Source organism: Hyperolius riggenbachi, chromosome 9, assembly GCF_040937935.1.
Source record: "Hyperolius riggenbachi isolate aHypRig1 chromosome 9, aHypRig1.pri, whole genome shotgun sequence".
NCBI classification, from domain to species: Eukaryota; Metazoa; Chordata; class Amphibia; order Anura; family Hyperoliidae; genus Hyperolius; species Hyperolius riggenbachi.
Window position 1 is genome coordinate 58,446,553 of NC_090654.1, and position 17,270 is coordinate 58,463,822.

General features: G+C 45.9%; 1 protein-coding gene across 1 annotated transcript in view; it reads right to left on the bottom strand.

Annotated features, from left to right (window-relative positions):
- Positions 1–1,217: 1,217 nt before the first annotated feature.
- LOC137531599 (galectin-1-like) overlaps positions 1,218–17,270 on the bottom strand; it is a 90,897-nt gene continuing 74,844 nt past the window's right edge. The window contains exon 4 of the mRNA XM_068251541.1: positions 1,218–1,694. Coding sequence (XP_068107642.1) covers positions 1,533–1,694 — 162 coding nt within the window. The 3' untranslated portion in view covers positions 1,218–1,532. The remainder of the gene's footprint in view (positions 1,695–17,270) is intronic.

The following is a 17,270-nucleotide window of genomic DNA, read 5'->3' on the forward strand; positions in this document are numbered from 1 at the left end:
TAGTCATGATTTGTGGCACAATTTGGTGTTGTTCGTTCGCAAGCGCTCCTTTTAAATATCAGCATAAATTTGTCTTGGGAAAAAAAAATTATGAAATCGTCATGCTAGAGTTTAACTGTTGTGCTCAGCAAGCAGTTACCAGGCATTAGTGTTGGGCGAACACCTGGATGTTCGGGTTCGGGAAAGTTCGCCGAACATGGCCGCAATGTTCGGCATGTTCGGGCCGAACCCCGAACTCCCCGAACATCCCGCTTTTGGGGGCCTTATGGGGTCGCAGGCATAAGGGGGGAGCATGCCCTGATCGCGCGGGGGGGGGGGGGTCGGAAATTCCCCCCACCCCCTCCGCTAGCGCTCCCCCCTCTGCCCGCTTCCCCATACAAAAGTTTCAGGAAGTACCGGTCCGGTGGTAGTGGGTGGCTGGCAGTGGGCGGCACTGTGAAGTGAGTGACTGAGGAGGAGGAGTCCGGACTACTGCTGAACCGCCCGCTGCCCGGCCTCCCTCAACGCGTCACTCTCCGGACTCCTCCTCCTCAGTCACTCACTTCACAGTGCCGCCCACTGCCAGCCACCCACTACCACCGGACCGGTACTACCTGAAACTTTTGTATGGGGAAGCGGGCAGAGGGGGGAGCGCTAGCGGAGGGGGTGGGGGGAATTTCCGACCCCCCCCCCCGCGATCGGGGCATGCTCCCCCCTCATGCCTGCGACCCCATAGGGGGGCAGTATTCGGCCGAACAGCGCCCTGTTCGGCCGAACAGGGGCCCTGTTCGGCCCTGTTCGGCGGCCAATTAGTAGTTCGGGGCGAACCCGAACTTAAAAGGCCGAACACCATCAGGTGTTCGGCCGAACTCGAACATCACCCGAACAGGGTGATGTTCTGCAGAACCCGAACAGTGGCGAACACTGTTCGCCCAACACTACCAGGCATCAGTAAGCAGTTACCAGGCAGCAGCGGACAGTTGTGAGCGTTTGAGAGGCATTTCACTGCTTATCAACAGTTCATGGAAAAGGGGCCTAAGGAGAAAAAGTTAAGTGCATATGGGCCAATATGTCTATTAAGGTAAAATGGCTAATGAATTATGTTTATTACCCTTTATAAGTAAAAGTCAAAATGTAGGGAATCTGTAAATAAGATAAATGATTTATGTCAGTGGAAAATCCCAGAAGTTAGGAAGACCTACATTATTACATGTGGTGAATACACTGAAGCAGAGAGATCAGGGTTTATATGCTTTAATATTTCTGCTGAGTTTACATGAACAATTTTCAACATTCATTTCTGTACGATACTATTTTTCTGTTATGTTTTTCTATAATCATTGATATAGTTTCTCAATCATTGTTTTCTATGACTAAGATCTTGTATACATGCTGTATAACAAGAAATGCAATTTTATATAAAATCAAATACTGAGTTCTCTGAATTTATTTTGAGGTAAACTCTCATCTCTAGTCACTGTTATGGAGGTAAACTCCTTTATGCTCTGTACTATGATTGCAATGATTTAGAGGCTGGATCCTTTTCTTAGTAATCACACACAGGCACAGGTATTTCTCACTGTGAAGCTCTTGAGATGGAAACTCTCCATGGACACATATGAGATCTTGTCCATTTCAAAGCGTAGTGGGAATGTGATTTGTTCTCCTGAAGGCAAACATGTAGTAATCTTGTACCCGTAGAACGTAAAGCAAACCTGGAATGACAGAAGAGACACAGATTTATTAACTGAGATTCTTCTCAGCTTGAGAACAGTGGTGCTCTCCATGGCCTCGTGATCACCGCACAGCCGAGGCGCTTATTTGTGGCTACAACAAGCACTATTTGGCACTGCTATTTGGCCTGAGGGGGTGGATATGCACCCACGAAACGCGTTGCTAGTGCAATAAAATTCTATTAATACATGAATATGACAGCGCTCCTCTTCTTATGAAATAACAACCTGCAAAATCAGAGAGATCTGAACATAGTGCATTACTGCTAGATTTGCAAAATTTATGTTCACAAACACCCAAGTGCAAAACCAGTGCTCCACTCCTGGTGCATTAACCACTCGATCCCCTTAAGAATTGCAGGCTCACCAGACGTAATCCACCTCAAGTACAGGTGGGTCTATTGCATAAATCACTCAACGTCTTTAGTAGCGGTAAACCTCCATCGGCTTTAATCCAAGTATCACTTAAAAATTCACAATAAAACAGTACGTAGCGTAAAACCATAAAAACGATTGCCACTGCCCTGCGTAGAATAGCACTCACTTAGTTAATTGATTTAAGAGCATATCAGGCTCAATACCGGCCTAGCGGTGTCACCTCCACTGTGGTTTCGGGGTCCCGTCTCCACTCCGGCGCTTCCACTCGATCAACAATTCCGGCCGAACCAACGCTCCTCGCTCTACTCTCAGTGACATCAGGTGCTCCAGACTCTGCCTTACGCGTTTCGTCTGTCTGGACTCATCAGAGGCTGACGTCACTGGGGCGTCCGACGTCCTTTATACCTCCGTACGTTCAGTATGACGCGACCAACAGGTGGCATGAATGGCGTCATGTGGATCAATTAGCATGCGCTGGAACGCATGCCAACGCGGCCATCTTGACGCATGCCTAAACCACTTTTTTTAAGGCGGTTCTTAAATCACGGAACCCGCCTTCACTGCATGCAATGAGCCTTTTGGTCTTTAGCTCCCCATAGCCCTACTGCAGGCGCCATCTACTGCGCTTTTATGGTACTGATTCTATTCATAATCACAACAATTTATACACATTAAATGAATATTAAAATATATGTTACAACCTACATCACTGTTTATCAATATAACTAAACTTTCAACTCGTGTCTGTTGTATGGACTAGCCAATGACCAAAACAGCCCCCATTGCATAAAAATCTCTGCCTGTGGAGGTGTCTCCTGGCTGTTGATTATATTAATATAATTTTGACTCCAATAAAATACAAATCTCAACTTCAAAAGTGCATGTGATTTATACCTTCCCCCTATGTCCTTACACCTCATTACATATTTCTTTGGCCACATTTCATATGTCCAATTCTTCCCATGTTCATTACTTTATTAATACATAATTCACAAGTGCCCACACGCCCTCGTTAACATGTGTACCATATATATGGCCACCCACGGGGGAGAAGCCTGCAACCCCATTATGTAACATTACCCTGTCCCATTGGGGCTCTCTCGTCCCCTATGTGTCCCACTTACTACTGGGGTGTGTCATCCCCTCCTTATATGTGTTTAAGGTCACAGGATTCTCGGCACATTTACATTCTTAACTTATCCATAGCCTATCCCTGGTGTTAACCCTTATCCTAATTCAGTGTGGTCCCCCTCTTTTGCGCTCCCTGCTACCTACTCACTATTCTTACAGGTCATTGGTTATATAGCAATTTAGATCAAATTCCACATTCATTCCCCCAGGTGTCATAGTTTTTAGGTTGTAAATCCATCGTCCTACCGCTTGGGAGATGTCTCTGACCAGGCTAGAGCCCATCCATTTTTTTACATGGGCCTCTCTATACCCATAAATTTCATTCCTGAGGGGTCACTATTATGAAACAGTCTGAAATGATTTGACACACTGTGTGTGGCCAGACCTTTTTTGATGTTGGCTATATGCTCTCCAATTCTTTTTTGTAGTTTCCTAGTAGTACGACCCACATATTCCATATTGCAGGGGCATTTAAGTAAATATATTACCTCTTTGGAATTACAAGTGATGCATTGTCTTAATGTCATCACTTGTCCCGTATATGAAGGACATTCCCCTTTGGGGTACAGCTTCTCTGCATCCTCTGCAGCTCCGGCATGGGAAAAATCCTTTTTGTCCCAACATGTCCCCAGTTTTTATCTGGGGGGGATTCACAAAACTTGGTACCAATTTTGATTTTAAATTGGGGGCTTTCTTATATATGAATCCTGGTTTCTCGGGCACAACCTTTTTTAAGGTGCCATCCAGCTGAAGAATATTCCAATGCTTCTTAATTATGTGTTCTACGTCCCTATATTGACCGTTATAATTTAGCAAAATGTCAAAGTCCCTATTTTTTTGTGATTGTGTATTTTTAACTTTATTTCTCAAGAGCTTAGTTCTATCCATGGCTGTCACATTTTCCACCAGGGAATTTAGGTTATCTTCCTTGTAACCCTTTTCTGTGAACCTATGTACTTAAATTTGGCTTTGTTTTCTAAAGGTCTCAATCAACTTCAGAACAATTCCGCCTTATCCGCATTAGTTGTCCCTTCGGAATGTTCTCAAGCCACTTCTTATGGTGACAACTTCCGAATGGGATTTACCCATTTTTATCCGTAGGTTTAAAGAAGGTTTCTGTATTCAAAGCATTATCCTTTTTGCTAATTACCAAGTCTAAAAACTCCACTTGGTCATAAGACTTGTTGAATGTAATTTTTATGGGGTTCCAGAGATCATTAGCTCTTCTGCAAAAAACGTCTAGGGTCTCCTTTTGACCCCTCCATATAAAAAACAACTCATCAATGAATCTGTTTCAAGAACCTATGTTTTCTGCCCCTTCTGTTAGTAATAGCTCTTGCTCCCATTTGGCCATATATATATTTGCCACTGAAGGCGCAAATTTTGCCCCCATGGCACATCCCGTCTGCTGGACATAAAATTCATTCTCGTACCAAAAATAATTGTGTTCTAATGCATACTTTAATAACTCCATAATAAATTCTATTTGTCTTGTTTTCAGCTCCCCCAGATGTATAAGCGCTTCTTCCACAGCTTGCATTCCTTCCTGGTGTGGGATGACTGTGTATAATGATGTGACATCCCCAGTCACCAGGATGTCACCCCCTTCCATTCCCACATCCCTTATTTTCTGTAGTAGATGCTTGGTATCTTTCAGCAAGTGTGGTAATTGGCCCACAATATTCTGAAGGAATATGTCAATATATTCACCCACTCTCTGCGTGAGTGAACCTACCCCACTCACGATGGGTCTGCCTGGGGGATTCTCAGTATTTTTATGAATCTTCGGATTACAGTATATCACTGGTATTCGCGGATTCGTTGGTAACAAATAGCGGAGCTCATTAGTAGAGATAATGGTCTCCTTTGCACCCTGTATCAATATATTTTTTAGCCTTACTTTGTATTCACGTGTGGGATCCTTTTTCAACTTTTTATATGTGTGCTCATCTCCAAGAAGTCTGAACATCTCCTTCTTATACTGCTGAGAGTTCATTATACCCAGCCCCCCCCCCCCCCCCCCCCTATCTGCTGGTTTCAGAATTAAGTCCTTGTTCTCCACTAATTCAAGGACTTGTTGGTTTATCTGACTAGAATTTTTTTGTTTTTTTATTTCCAGTTTTTCCACATCTTGGAGCACAGCCCTTTTAAACGTATCAATGGTATTTTCTTTGGAAGTATCTTGCGGATTGAACAGGGATCTGTTTTTAAGATTTGTGTGAACATAATCTTGAGGGATGGGCAGGGCCGGATTACCGACCAGGCAACAAAAGCAGTCGCTTGGGGCCCCATTCAGAGTCAAAGGGGCCCCATCAGCACATAAACCAGCCCTTGCCATCCTGTCAGCAGTGGCTGGATGGTATAATGGTTAAAGGGACTCTGAGCAGTGCAGTAACTATGGAAAGATGCATATCATTTTAAAGCTCTCTTTCTCCTCTTTCCAATGATATATAAACAGCTGCTCTATGCCTTTTAGTTTTCGATATTTTCGCGATCGAAATCACGGCCACAGGACGACTTTTCTCCAAAGTCAGAGGTGGCTGGATGGTATAATGGTTAAAGGGACTCTGAGCAGTGCAGTAACTATGGAAAGATGCATATCATTTTAAAGCTCTTTTTCTCCTCTTTCCAATGATATATAAACGGCTGCTCTATGCCTTTTAGTTTTCGATATTTTCGCGATCGAAATCACGGCCACAGGACGACTTTTCTCCAAAGTCAGCGGTGGCTGGATGGTATAATGGTTAAAGGGACTCTGAGCAGTGCAGTAACTATAAAAAGATGCATATCATTTTAAAGCTCTTTTTCTCCTCTTTCCAATGATATATAAACGGCTGCTCTATGCCTTTTAGTTTTCGATATTTTTGCGATCGAAATCACGGCCACAGTACGACTTTTCTCCAAAGTTGGCAGCTCGATTCAGCACAATGCAATGAAATATAAGGAACCCAGGGGGATATAATTACAAACATCATGCTGGTAGGTGTGAGGATGTAATGAATTAGTTGTGGGTATGCTTAAAGGCATATCCACAGGCACTGCTTGGAGTCCCTTTAAGGGCTCTGCCGCTGACACAGGAGACCAGGGTTCGAATCTCAGCTCTGCCTGTTCAGTAAGCCAGCACCTATTCAGTAGGAGACCGTAGGCAAGTCTCTCTAACACTGCTACTGCCTATAGGGCGCGTCCTAGTGGCTGCAGCTCTGGCGCTTTGAGTCCACCAGGAGAAAAGCGCGATATAAATGTTATTTGTCTTGTCTTGTCAAATGATGCCGTGCGCTACTGATTGTCTTCAGAGCCAGGCTCTCCTCCTAGGTCCCCCTCCTGCTGCTGTGCGCTCTGCCGCTGCCCACTCCACCCTCCCTTCCCACAGAGAACCACAGCTGCAGCAAGAATGATAGCAGCAGATGGCAAACGCTCACTCACCTATCCATGATCCAAGCAAAAGAGATCCCGTCATCTGAAACCCATCTGTCTCTTCTACAGTGCAGCCGTTCGCTCTGAACTTCCTGATTCTCAGATCAGACAGGAAGTAGGAAGTAGTAATAGTAGTAGTAACAGAGCGGCAGCACTCTAGAGGAGACAGATGGGCTCCGGATGACGGGACCTCTATTGCTTGGATCGCAATAGGTGAATGTGAGTCATCTGGTGCTGTCATTCTCCCCCACTGCGGCTGCCTTCTCTGCTGGACTATTGTATTCACTGGGATGGAAGCTGCATGGTGGCTGTCTAGTTTGGGAGGAAATTGGTTGTTCGGTGGTGGGAGTGGTTATGTAATTCTGTCTGGGGAACGGCTTCCGGTTTGGCGGTGTCCAGAGCTTTCTGCTGTTGCCAGGCTGGAGATGCAGGGGGAAAGTGCTGCTGCTGTGATATCTGGCGCCCTCTTCACAGGGGTGCCCCAGCCCCTGAGTGCAAATGTCCCAGCCATTCATCTCTCACTCTGCATTTTGCCGCTGCTATTCCCTGCATTGTGCACCCACAGAGGAAAGCGTGCTGTTGCCCATAGCAACCAGTACCTCGCCTGCTCGGTGTGTGCGGCATATTGCTGTGCAGCTGCATCTTCTGATTCTATTACGACATGATGGGGGGGCCCAAATCAGTTACTTTGCTTAGGGCCCCATTTAGCCTTAATCCGGCTCTGGGGATGGGGTTGGCTCTGGTAGTGGGTCCTTCATGGTTTAGAAAATATTTCTTCTGTGTTCATTTTCTAACATATTTATTAATATCTAGGTAGACCCCAAACTTATTTAGCCTATTTGGGGGTGCATAATTAACTACTTCGCTCTATCTGGACGGATATATCCGTCCAGATAGGCACTGCTACTGCAGCCGTGTGGTGCGTTCGATCGGGCGCGTGCCCACGCGCGCTCCCGCTGCCTCCCGCTACCCCCCGATCAGTGAATGGGAATATAATTTCCATTCACCGATCTAAGTCCCCAGCAGAAATACCGACGCTTTCTCATCAGAGAGCGCGGTATTTCTGCCCGTACAGAGTGTCCCCAGCCTCTTTGTACTTCCTGGATGCACGATCGTTCGCATCCAGGAATTTTTTGAATGTGGCCATCTTGTGGCCAAATAGTAAACTGCACCCACATACATGTATTAAATAAATAAACACATTATATTACATCTAAAATTAGCTATTTACCTCCCAAACTAAAATTACCCAAATACATTTTTTTATTTAAAAAAAAATTAACAAATTACAATTAAAAAAAAAACAACTACATAAATAGTTACCTAAGGGTCTGAACTTTTTAAATATACATGTCAAGAGAGTATCTTATTAATTTTTTTTTAATTATAAGCTTGTAAATAGTGATGGACGCAAATTGAAAAAATGCACCTTTATTTCTAAATAAAATATTGGTGCCATAAATTGTGAGAGGGACGTAATTTAAACGATGTAATAAGCGGGACAAATGGGCACATAAAATACATGTGTTTTAATTACTGTAGCATGTATTAATTTTAAACTATAATGGACAAAAACTGAGAAATAATTAATTTTTTCCACTTCTATCTTAATTTTCCTGTTAAGATGGCTTTAAAAAAAAAAATTCTTAGCCAAATGTACTACCCAAAGAAAGCCTGATTATTGGCGGAAAAAAACAAGATATAGATCAATAAATTGTGATAAGTAGTGATAAAGTTATTAGCGAATGAATGGGAGGTGAACATTGCTCAGATGCATAAGATTTTCGAAGCTGTAGGCTGAAGTGGTTAAGCCCCTTAGCTAAGAGTTTTAACCACTTTACCCCCGGCGGTACGAATTTCTCCGTCCCTTTTTTTCCCCCCTAAAAAACCAGGGACGGAGAAATCCGTACCTTCCGCGCTACTGCCGCTGTCCGCGCTCCCACCGCTCGTGGGCGCGCTCCCGCCGCTCGTGCACGCCGCTGCCCACTCACCCGGAGATCAATGAATGGGAAAATCCATTCCTGTTCGTTGATTTAAGCCCCCCGCAATGATCCGCTGCTTGTATTAGAAACAGCGCGATCATTGTGATTCTCCCAGCCTCCTACTCCTTCCTGTAAGTGTCCTTCCGGACGCTTACAGGTCGCATGTAAACAGACTCACTGTGGCCATCTTGTGTCCAGATAGTAAACTACACCTTAAAGCATTTTACACATACAAATACATTGTTTTACCCAATAAATTAACTCATTACCTCCCACACTCCCCATTTTTTTTTTTTTTGTAATTTAAAAAAAAAATACAATAAAAAACAAAACATAAATAGTTACCTTAGGGACTGAACTTTTTAAATATTTATGTCAAGAGGGTATAACACTGTTACTTTATAAACTGCGGGCTTGTAATTAGGGATGGACGCAAAACTGAAAAAAATGCACCTTTATTTCCAAATAAAATATTGGCGCCAAGCATTGTGATAGGGACATAATTTAAAGACGAATGAATGGATGGAGCGCTGAAAGGTGAAAATTGCTCTGGTGTTCAAGGGGTAAAACCCCTCAGTGGTGAAGTGGTTAATTGCGGCCTGGTCAGTTGAACACCACTAATATTAAATATGCCACCTGTCTTTATTTCCTTCTTCTTTTGCTGCTCTCTCCTTCCACCCATTGTCCCTCTCCTGTTCTTTTTTCGCCCCCCTCCCATTCTTCTTCCTGATATGTGTATGGGTGTTTCCATCTCGTCCTTTGATTCATCCCTAAAAAACGATCATCATATTCATTTAGATGTTCATACCTATTTGATGTGGGGATCCCATCATAATTTTGCTCGTATTGTCTACTCCCCTCATGGAAAGTACCTTCCCCTTTTCTTCGTCTCAAATTATAGAATTGATCCCCAAACATCGCACGGTTATGGGGATATTTAGGGGGAATTAATTTTTTGGGGCTTTTCCGTATTCTTGATTGAGTCATGGGGATGGTTCTCCCCATGCCGCCTGTGGGGTAACCCCCTCATAATCTTCCCATTCACTTTCTAATTCTTCCTCCTGGGAATGAACCCTACCCTCCTCCGAGGCTGAGTATCTTTCCCGGTTGTCCTGGGCCACTCTTTCTTTGGACCCAGATGTATTACTGATTCCTGATTTTTCTATAGGGACAATCACTTCTTGTGCACTTTGTATGTTGGTATTCATATCTTTTTGCCATTTGTAGGCCTTTTTCTGCTTATATTCCCCCCAGTCATTGAGAAATCTTCTCTGTCTAATTTCTATAATTTCTTGTTCATTTTTAGTTAATTTTCCTGTGAGTTCTTCCATTTGTTTCCTATATGAATCTTTTTCTTTAAATGGCTCCATGGCTAATTTTAGTTGATCAATTTCTCCTTCTAGTCTTTCTATTCTAGCTTGTTTTCTTTTAGCAAGAATCTTTAATAAATTAACCCCACGCTGATTTAGGAAGTCTCCCAGTTCCTTATCATTGGTTTCATTATTTTCTCCATCATTAATTAGGAGATCCCACCTATATCTTTTAGGGACTATCCCTTCCTCTATGTACCAATTCAGACTGGCGTGCTCCCACCAAGCCACCTTTTCTTTTAACATGAGGTTATGCAGACTTTTAAAATTCCCCTCCAATGTTTCTATTCTGGCTTTGGTGGGTTCTTTAGAGAAAATACCTGCTATGTTTATGGCTGACCTGTTTCTCAAAGCAAAAGCATCCATAATGATTGTGCTTATTTTCTTAACCAATCCTACACAATTACTTACAATACAATGACAAAAACCAGGGGCAGCACTCGATAGAATAGTGGAAATATCCTTACATAAAAAATTATAGTAATACTGTTAAGCTTGGGGGTGTAATCTCCACAGTCAGCATACAACACATAAGCTGACGTGAAGGAGGTACACACACCAGCACAAGGGATCAGGATATCCCCAGTTTAGTGGAGGAGAGGACTGACTCCAATAGGAGATTGTGGTGCACAGAGCCGGTGCAGATCTGAACAGCCACAAACACTTTCGTAATAACGTCTCAGCGCAAGGTAGCGCTGAGTAGTGTTGGGCGAACAGTGTTCGCCACTGTTCGGGTTCTGCAGAACATCACCCTGTTCGGGTGATGTTCGAGTTCGGCCGAACACCTGACGGTGCTCGGCCAAACCGTTCGGCCATATGGCCGAACTAAGAGCGCATGGCCGAACGTTCCCCGAACGTTCGGCTAGCGCTGTGATTGGCCGAACGGGTCACGTGGTTCGGACCCGAACGCGCTCTGATTGGCCGAACTGTCACGTGGTTCGGGTAAATAAATACCCGAACCACGTCATATCTCCGCCATTTGTCTGTGGGTTTAGCTTTGGGTAGGCAGGCAGGGTAGTTCGCGCTCCAGCCACGCTAGCCAGGGTCCCCCCCAGTCATTGTGTGTCGCTGCTTGGAACAGTAGTACACCGCTCGTTCAGCCACACTATATAGCATTCTGTGTACTGTTCTGTGTCTGCTGGGAACAGTAGTACACCGCTCGTTCAGCCACACTATATAGCATTCTGTGTACTGTTCTGTGTCTGCTGGGAACAGTAGTACACCGCTCGTTCAGCCACACTATATAGCATTCTGTGTACTGTTCTGTGTCTGCTGGGAACAGTGGTACACCGCTCGTTCAGCCACACTATATAGCATTCTGTGTACTGTTCTGTGTCTGCTGGGAACAGTAGTACACCGCTCGTTCAGCCACACTATATAGCATTCTGTGTACTGTTCTGTGTCTGCTGGGAACAGTGGTACACCGCTCGTTCAGCCACACTATATAGCATTCTGTGTACTGTTCTGTGTCTGCTGGGAACAGTGGTACACCGCTCGTTCAGCCACACTATATAGCATTCTGTGTACTGTTCTGTGTCTGCTGGGAACAGTAGTACACCGCTCGTTCAGCCACACTATATAGCATTCTGTGTACTGTTCTGTGTCTGCTGGGAACAGTGGTACACCGCTCGTTCAGCCACACTATATAGCATTCTGTGTACTGTTCTGTGTCTGCTGGGAACAGTGGTACACCGCTCGTTCAGCCACACTATATAGCATTCTGTGTACTGTTCTGTGTCTGCTGGGAACAGTAGTACACCGCTCGTTCAGCCAGACTATATACCATTGTTTACTGACACTATATAGCAGACTATATAGCATTGTGTGTACACCGCTCAGCCAGACTATATACCATTGTTTACTGACACTCTGTGTACACCGCTCAGCCAGACTATATACCATTGTTTACTGCCACTCTGATTCTGCTGGGAACAGTAGTACACCGCTCGCTCAGCCAGACTATATACCATTGTTTACTGACACTATATAGCAGACTATATAGCATTGTGTGTACACCGCTCAGCCAGACTATATACCATTGTTTACTGACACTCTGTGTACACCGCTCAGCCAGACTATATACCATTGTTTACTGCCACTCTGATTCTGCTGGGAACAGTAGTACACCGCTCGCTCAGCCAGACTATATACCATTGTTTACTGACACTATATAGCAGACTATATAGCATTGTGTGTACACCGCTCAGCCAGACTATATACCATTGTTTACTGACACTCTGTGTACACCGCTCAGCCAGACTATATACCATTGTTTACTGCCACTCTGATTCTGCTGGGAACAGTAGTACACCGCTCACCCGCCACTGTATAGCATTGTGCTCTGTGTCACTGCTGACAATAGTGGTACACCGCTCACCCACCACTGTATAGCATTTCTGTACTGCCACTGTACTGCTGCCAGTCAGCGTGTACTTTAAGTGAAATGAGGAAGAAATCCGGTGAAAGAGGGAGGGGCAAGGGAAGAGGTGTTTCCCCTGACGGTTCACGTACAGGCCACAGGGGAGCACCCAAGAAAACCCACTCAATACTGCCCATGTTGTCCAGGACAACAACCCTCACAGATCCAAAAGAACAGGACCAGATAATTACTTGGATGACCTCTCAAGCGTCCAGCAGTGGGTTAAGCAGCACCAGCACATCACGCACGAGGTCCGAGTCCTCAGCCAGTTAAAGTCTGGGCTTTCTTTGAAGACTGCACTGAGGATGTTACCATGGCGATTTGCAAGGTGTGCAAGACCCGCCTGAGCAGGGGGAAAAGTATTAACAACCTCTCCACCACCAGCATGAGCCGCCACATTCTATCCAAACATCCCACTCTGTGGGCAAACGCGGCAGGACAGGGTACCACCGTACCACCAGCAACACTGCCTCCCTTGGGTTCACCAGACTCACCACCAGACCCGCCTCAGCAGCAGCAGTAGCCCAGCCATTGCGTGGTTCACAACATTCACAAACATCAGACGATGCTGACACTGTCACTTTCCGGACTAGTGCTCTTGAGGTCTCCCAGTGTTCATCAAACACAACAACCAACAGCCCTTCGGTGTGCAGTGCTACGGTTGAGTTGTCTGTCTCTGAGATGTTTGAGCACAAGAGGAAATTGCCAGCAAATGACCCGCGGGCCGTGGCAGTAACAGCCAGCCAGCATAGCCAAGCTTCTGGCCTGCGAAATGCTGCCATATCGAGTGGTGGAGACAAACAGCTTCAAGGGCATGATGTCAGTGGCCATCCCACGTTACGTGGTTCCCAGCCGCTACCACTTTGCGCGCTCTGCAGTGCCTGAGTTGCATGAGCACGTGGTCAGCTAAATAACCCGAAGCTTGAAGAATGCCGTTGCCTGCAAGGTTCACCTCACCACTGACACCTGGACAAGTGCGTTCGGCCAGGGTCGATACATCTCCCTTACCGCGCACTGGGTGAACCTTGTGGAGCCTGGCAGTGATTCCTCACCTGCTACGGCGCGGGTGTTGCCCACGCCGCAAACAGCTGCACCGCCGTCCCTCCCACTGGATAACAACAGCAGCACCTACCTCTCTGACTCCTTCTCCTCCAACGCATCTCAAAGCTGTACCTCATCCGGAAACGCTAACCCAGCACCAGCAGCAGTAGGATCGTGGAAGCAGTGCAGCACAGCTGTTGGCATGCGTCAGCAAGCGTTGCTGAAGCTGATCTGCCTTGGGGATAAGCAGCACACAGGGGAGGAAATTTGGAGGGGAATAAAGGAACAGACGGATTTGTGGCTGGCACCGCTGGACCTGAAACCGGGCATGAAGCTAGACACCTGGCACGAACTGGCAATGTACGCAATAGAGGTGCTGGCTTGCCCGGCAGCCAGCGTTATGTCGGAACGCTGTTTCAGTGCTGCCGGAGGCATCATCACAGATCGGCGTATCCGCCTCTCCACAGAAAATGCAGACCGTCTGACTCAAATTAAAATGAATCAATCCTGGATTGGAAACGACTACGCAACACTCCTGGACCCCAACCAAGTAACATGACCGATGAACATCTGGGATGGTTTAGCGTTTCCGGTCCCTGTTTATTGAACCTCTCATCTGTATTACATTTATGACTGCATGGCGGCAAAAAGCATTGCTGCTATATCCGCACGCTTTTTGTCCTCATGCAAGGCCTGGGTTGTTGTGTCTCACAAAGCGTGGCCTTCTCCTCCTGCGCCTCCTCCTGTTCCATCACGTGTGCTGCTGCTGCTGCTGCTGCTGCTGGGTTACCGTTGCCGGTCCCTGTTTATGGAACCTCTTATCTTTATTACATTTATGACTACATGGCGGTACAAAGCATGCTCTCCGCACGCTTTTTGTCCTCATGCAAGGCCTGGGTTGTTGTGTCTCACAAAGCGTGGCCTTCTCCTCCTGCGCCTCCTCCTGTTCCATCACGTGTGCTGCTGCTGGGTTAGCGTTGCCGCGTGGTCCCTGTTTATTGAACCACTTATCTTTATTACATTTATGACTGCATGGTGGTACAAAGCATGCTATCCGCACGCTTCTTGTCCTCATGCAAGGCCTGGGTTGTTGTGTCTCAAAGCGTGGCCTTCTCCTCCTGCGCCACCCTCCTCCTGTTCCATCACGTGTGCTGCTGCTGGGTTAGCATTACCGGTCCCTTTTCCTGGAACCTCTTATATGTATTACATTTATGACTGCATGCCGACAAAAAGCATGTTACCTGTGCAAAGAAAACAGACATTTCCCGCATTTAAAAGACAGTTTTCCCTTTGAAACTTTAAAATCGATTTTCTCAAAAACTATAAGCTCTTTTTGCTAAATTTTTTTTTCCTCTTGTACCCACTCCCAAGGTGCACATACCCTGTAAATTTGGGGTATGTAGCATGTAAGGAGGCTTTACAAACCACAAAAGTTCGGGTCCCCATTGACTTCCATTATGTTCGGAGTTCGGGTCGAACACCCGAACATCGCGGACATGTTCGGCCTGTTCGGCCCGAACCCGAACATCTAGATGTTCGCCCAACACTAGCGCTGAGCGCATAAACCAGGACTGAGGAGACCAGGACAGGTAGATAGAATGAACGCTTGCTAGCTAGCGATTACTTAGCGACAGCAAGCGTCCAAAACCAGACAGACTGGAATGAGGCAGCCAATGCGTTGCGGCGATGGCGTGCCTCACAAAGACAGGACAGGAGAGACAGGAAATAGCAGGATCGAGATAGATGAACGTAACACAGATAAATATACAATAAGTATGTTTTCCTAGCGTATTACAATTACAGCTATCAATGAAACTATTCGTAACGTCTGACTAACATATGTATATATTGGCAATGAACCGATATATGACATAAGCAGGAACTCTGACTAAGACTGAAGTAATACAGGGAACAGGACTCAGAAGGATTCGCTATCTCTTCGCAGAGATGAACGCAATCCACAAACAGGACCAGGAACAGGATAACTAGCTCAGCACGGGTGTTCACGATACGCGCAAACTACCAAAACGTGCTGGAAAACTGATTAGCTGAACACAGGAAATAAACAGTTCGTGTACGTATATATCAGCGACACTGATATATTAACGTAACACGAATACAAGGAAAATAACAAAATGCGCAAGTATGCGTATATATTGGCGATGAACCAATATATGACACAAGACAAGCAAGTAGCAACTTCTAGAACAAGAGCAGAACTAGGAGGACTCGCTGACCCCTTCGCAGGAGTCAGCGCAGTCCACACGGACCAGGAACGAGGTGGGGCACGAGCAGAGTAACAGATAGAGTCTGAAACTATGATAGCCCATGAGGCATTGCAGGAAGCAGTTCTTTATACTGAGGTCATCCAATGGGAGCAGACCTGCAGATTCCCACACAAGTGAATGGTAATTAATCACAGGCTGATAGCAGGAAAAGGCAGACAATGATATGCAGCCTGCAGGAAAGGGACCGCCCCTCCACTGCAGCAGACAATGTTTGTTTACACAAAAGCATATTAAACTGTCATAAACTTCAGAGCGACTGCAGATGGAATCAGCAACTAGTTTAAGTGCAAACCAAACTATGCAAGCAAATGCATGTAATGACATTAGAACTGCTTGGTTTGCAATACCAGTGCAGTCAGCAGTAAACGCTGCAGAAGCGATCATAACAGTACCCCCTCCCTTAAACGCGGCCTCTGGACGCCTATGAAAACTGACATATTTCTCCTGAACCACCCAAACCAAAAAATCAGAAGTGGGAAATCCAGCAAACTGATCTGACTGAAAATTCATGAAGGTCGGATCCGTCCGACAAAACCAAATTCCCGAATCAGTCTCACCAAAACTAGACCAATTGGAACCAGAACCTACCGAACCATGCCCGTCAGCACTACAAGCCTCAGTGTGACACCCATCAGAACCACGACTTCCAGAAAACAACCCCAAGAAACTCTCTGCGCGATACCCACCGCCTTCCAAGGACTGTCCAAAAACGCCAAAGCCTTTGCAATGCCCACCGGAACTGTCCCTACCAACACAAAACCCACCGTTGAACCAGTCCAAGGTACCAGGACAAGTTTCCTCAGAGATCTCCCAGAACACTTGGAAGCTCCAAAGAGATCCCCACAGGTCAGAACGCCCCTTAGGCTCACATGGAGAACTATCAAGAACCCCTATGGAACCCAGGGCAACTCCAGAGTCAGGGTCACAAGGACAAACATCAAGATCAGGGCTTTTAGGGACCAGAACCATCTCCGGGCATGCAGGCCAACCGGCAACATCAGAACATGTCTCCACTAGGGAAGCACGTGAGCACGCTAACACAGACACATCTGGGCAGTCTGGCATACGAAGCACATCTGGGCACACCGGCACAAGAGAAACCTCTGGGCATGTCAAGGAACTGCGAACCTCAAAGTCAGTCAAGACAGGACCGAAACCAGAACTGGGCAAAAAAAATTCATCATGACTAGACTTCATAGTTACTGGATTCTCACTAAAAACTGCAGGATCAGACTTAGATGTCGCTGATTCCAGCAGGGTTATTAACAAATCATGTTCAGGGGCATTTACAAGACAGGGCAAATCTTCTGATGTATGCACTGAACTAGACAGGGTTCCCATAGCTTCTTCTGGACTAGACAGAGACTCATCAAATACACTGGACTGGAGCTCATGAAGGGCAGCAAAACAAGTCAATATTGCAGCAATCCCCACTGAACTAGGCAAAACTGAGTAACTCACTGGACAGGAAGGGGGCTCTGGAACTTCTGCCACACCGGCCAGAGAACCAGAATTTTCCAGGATACAGGGCTGGG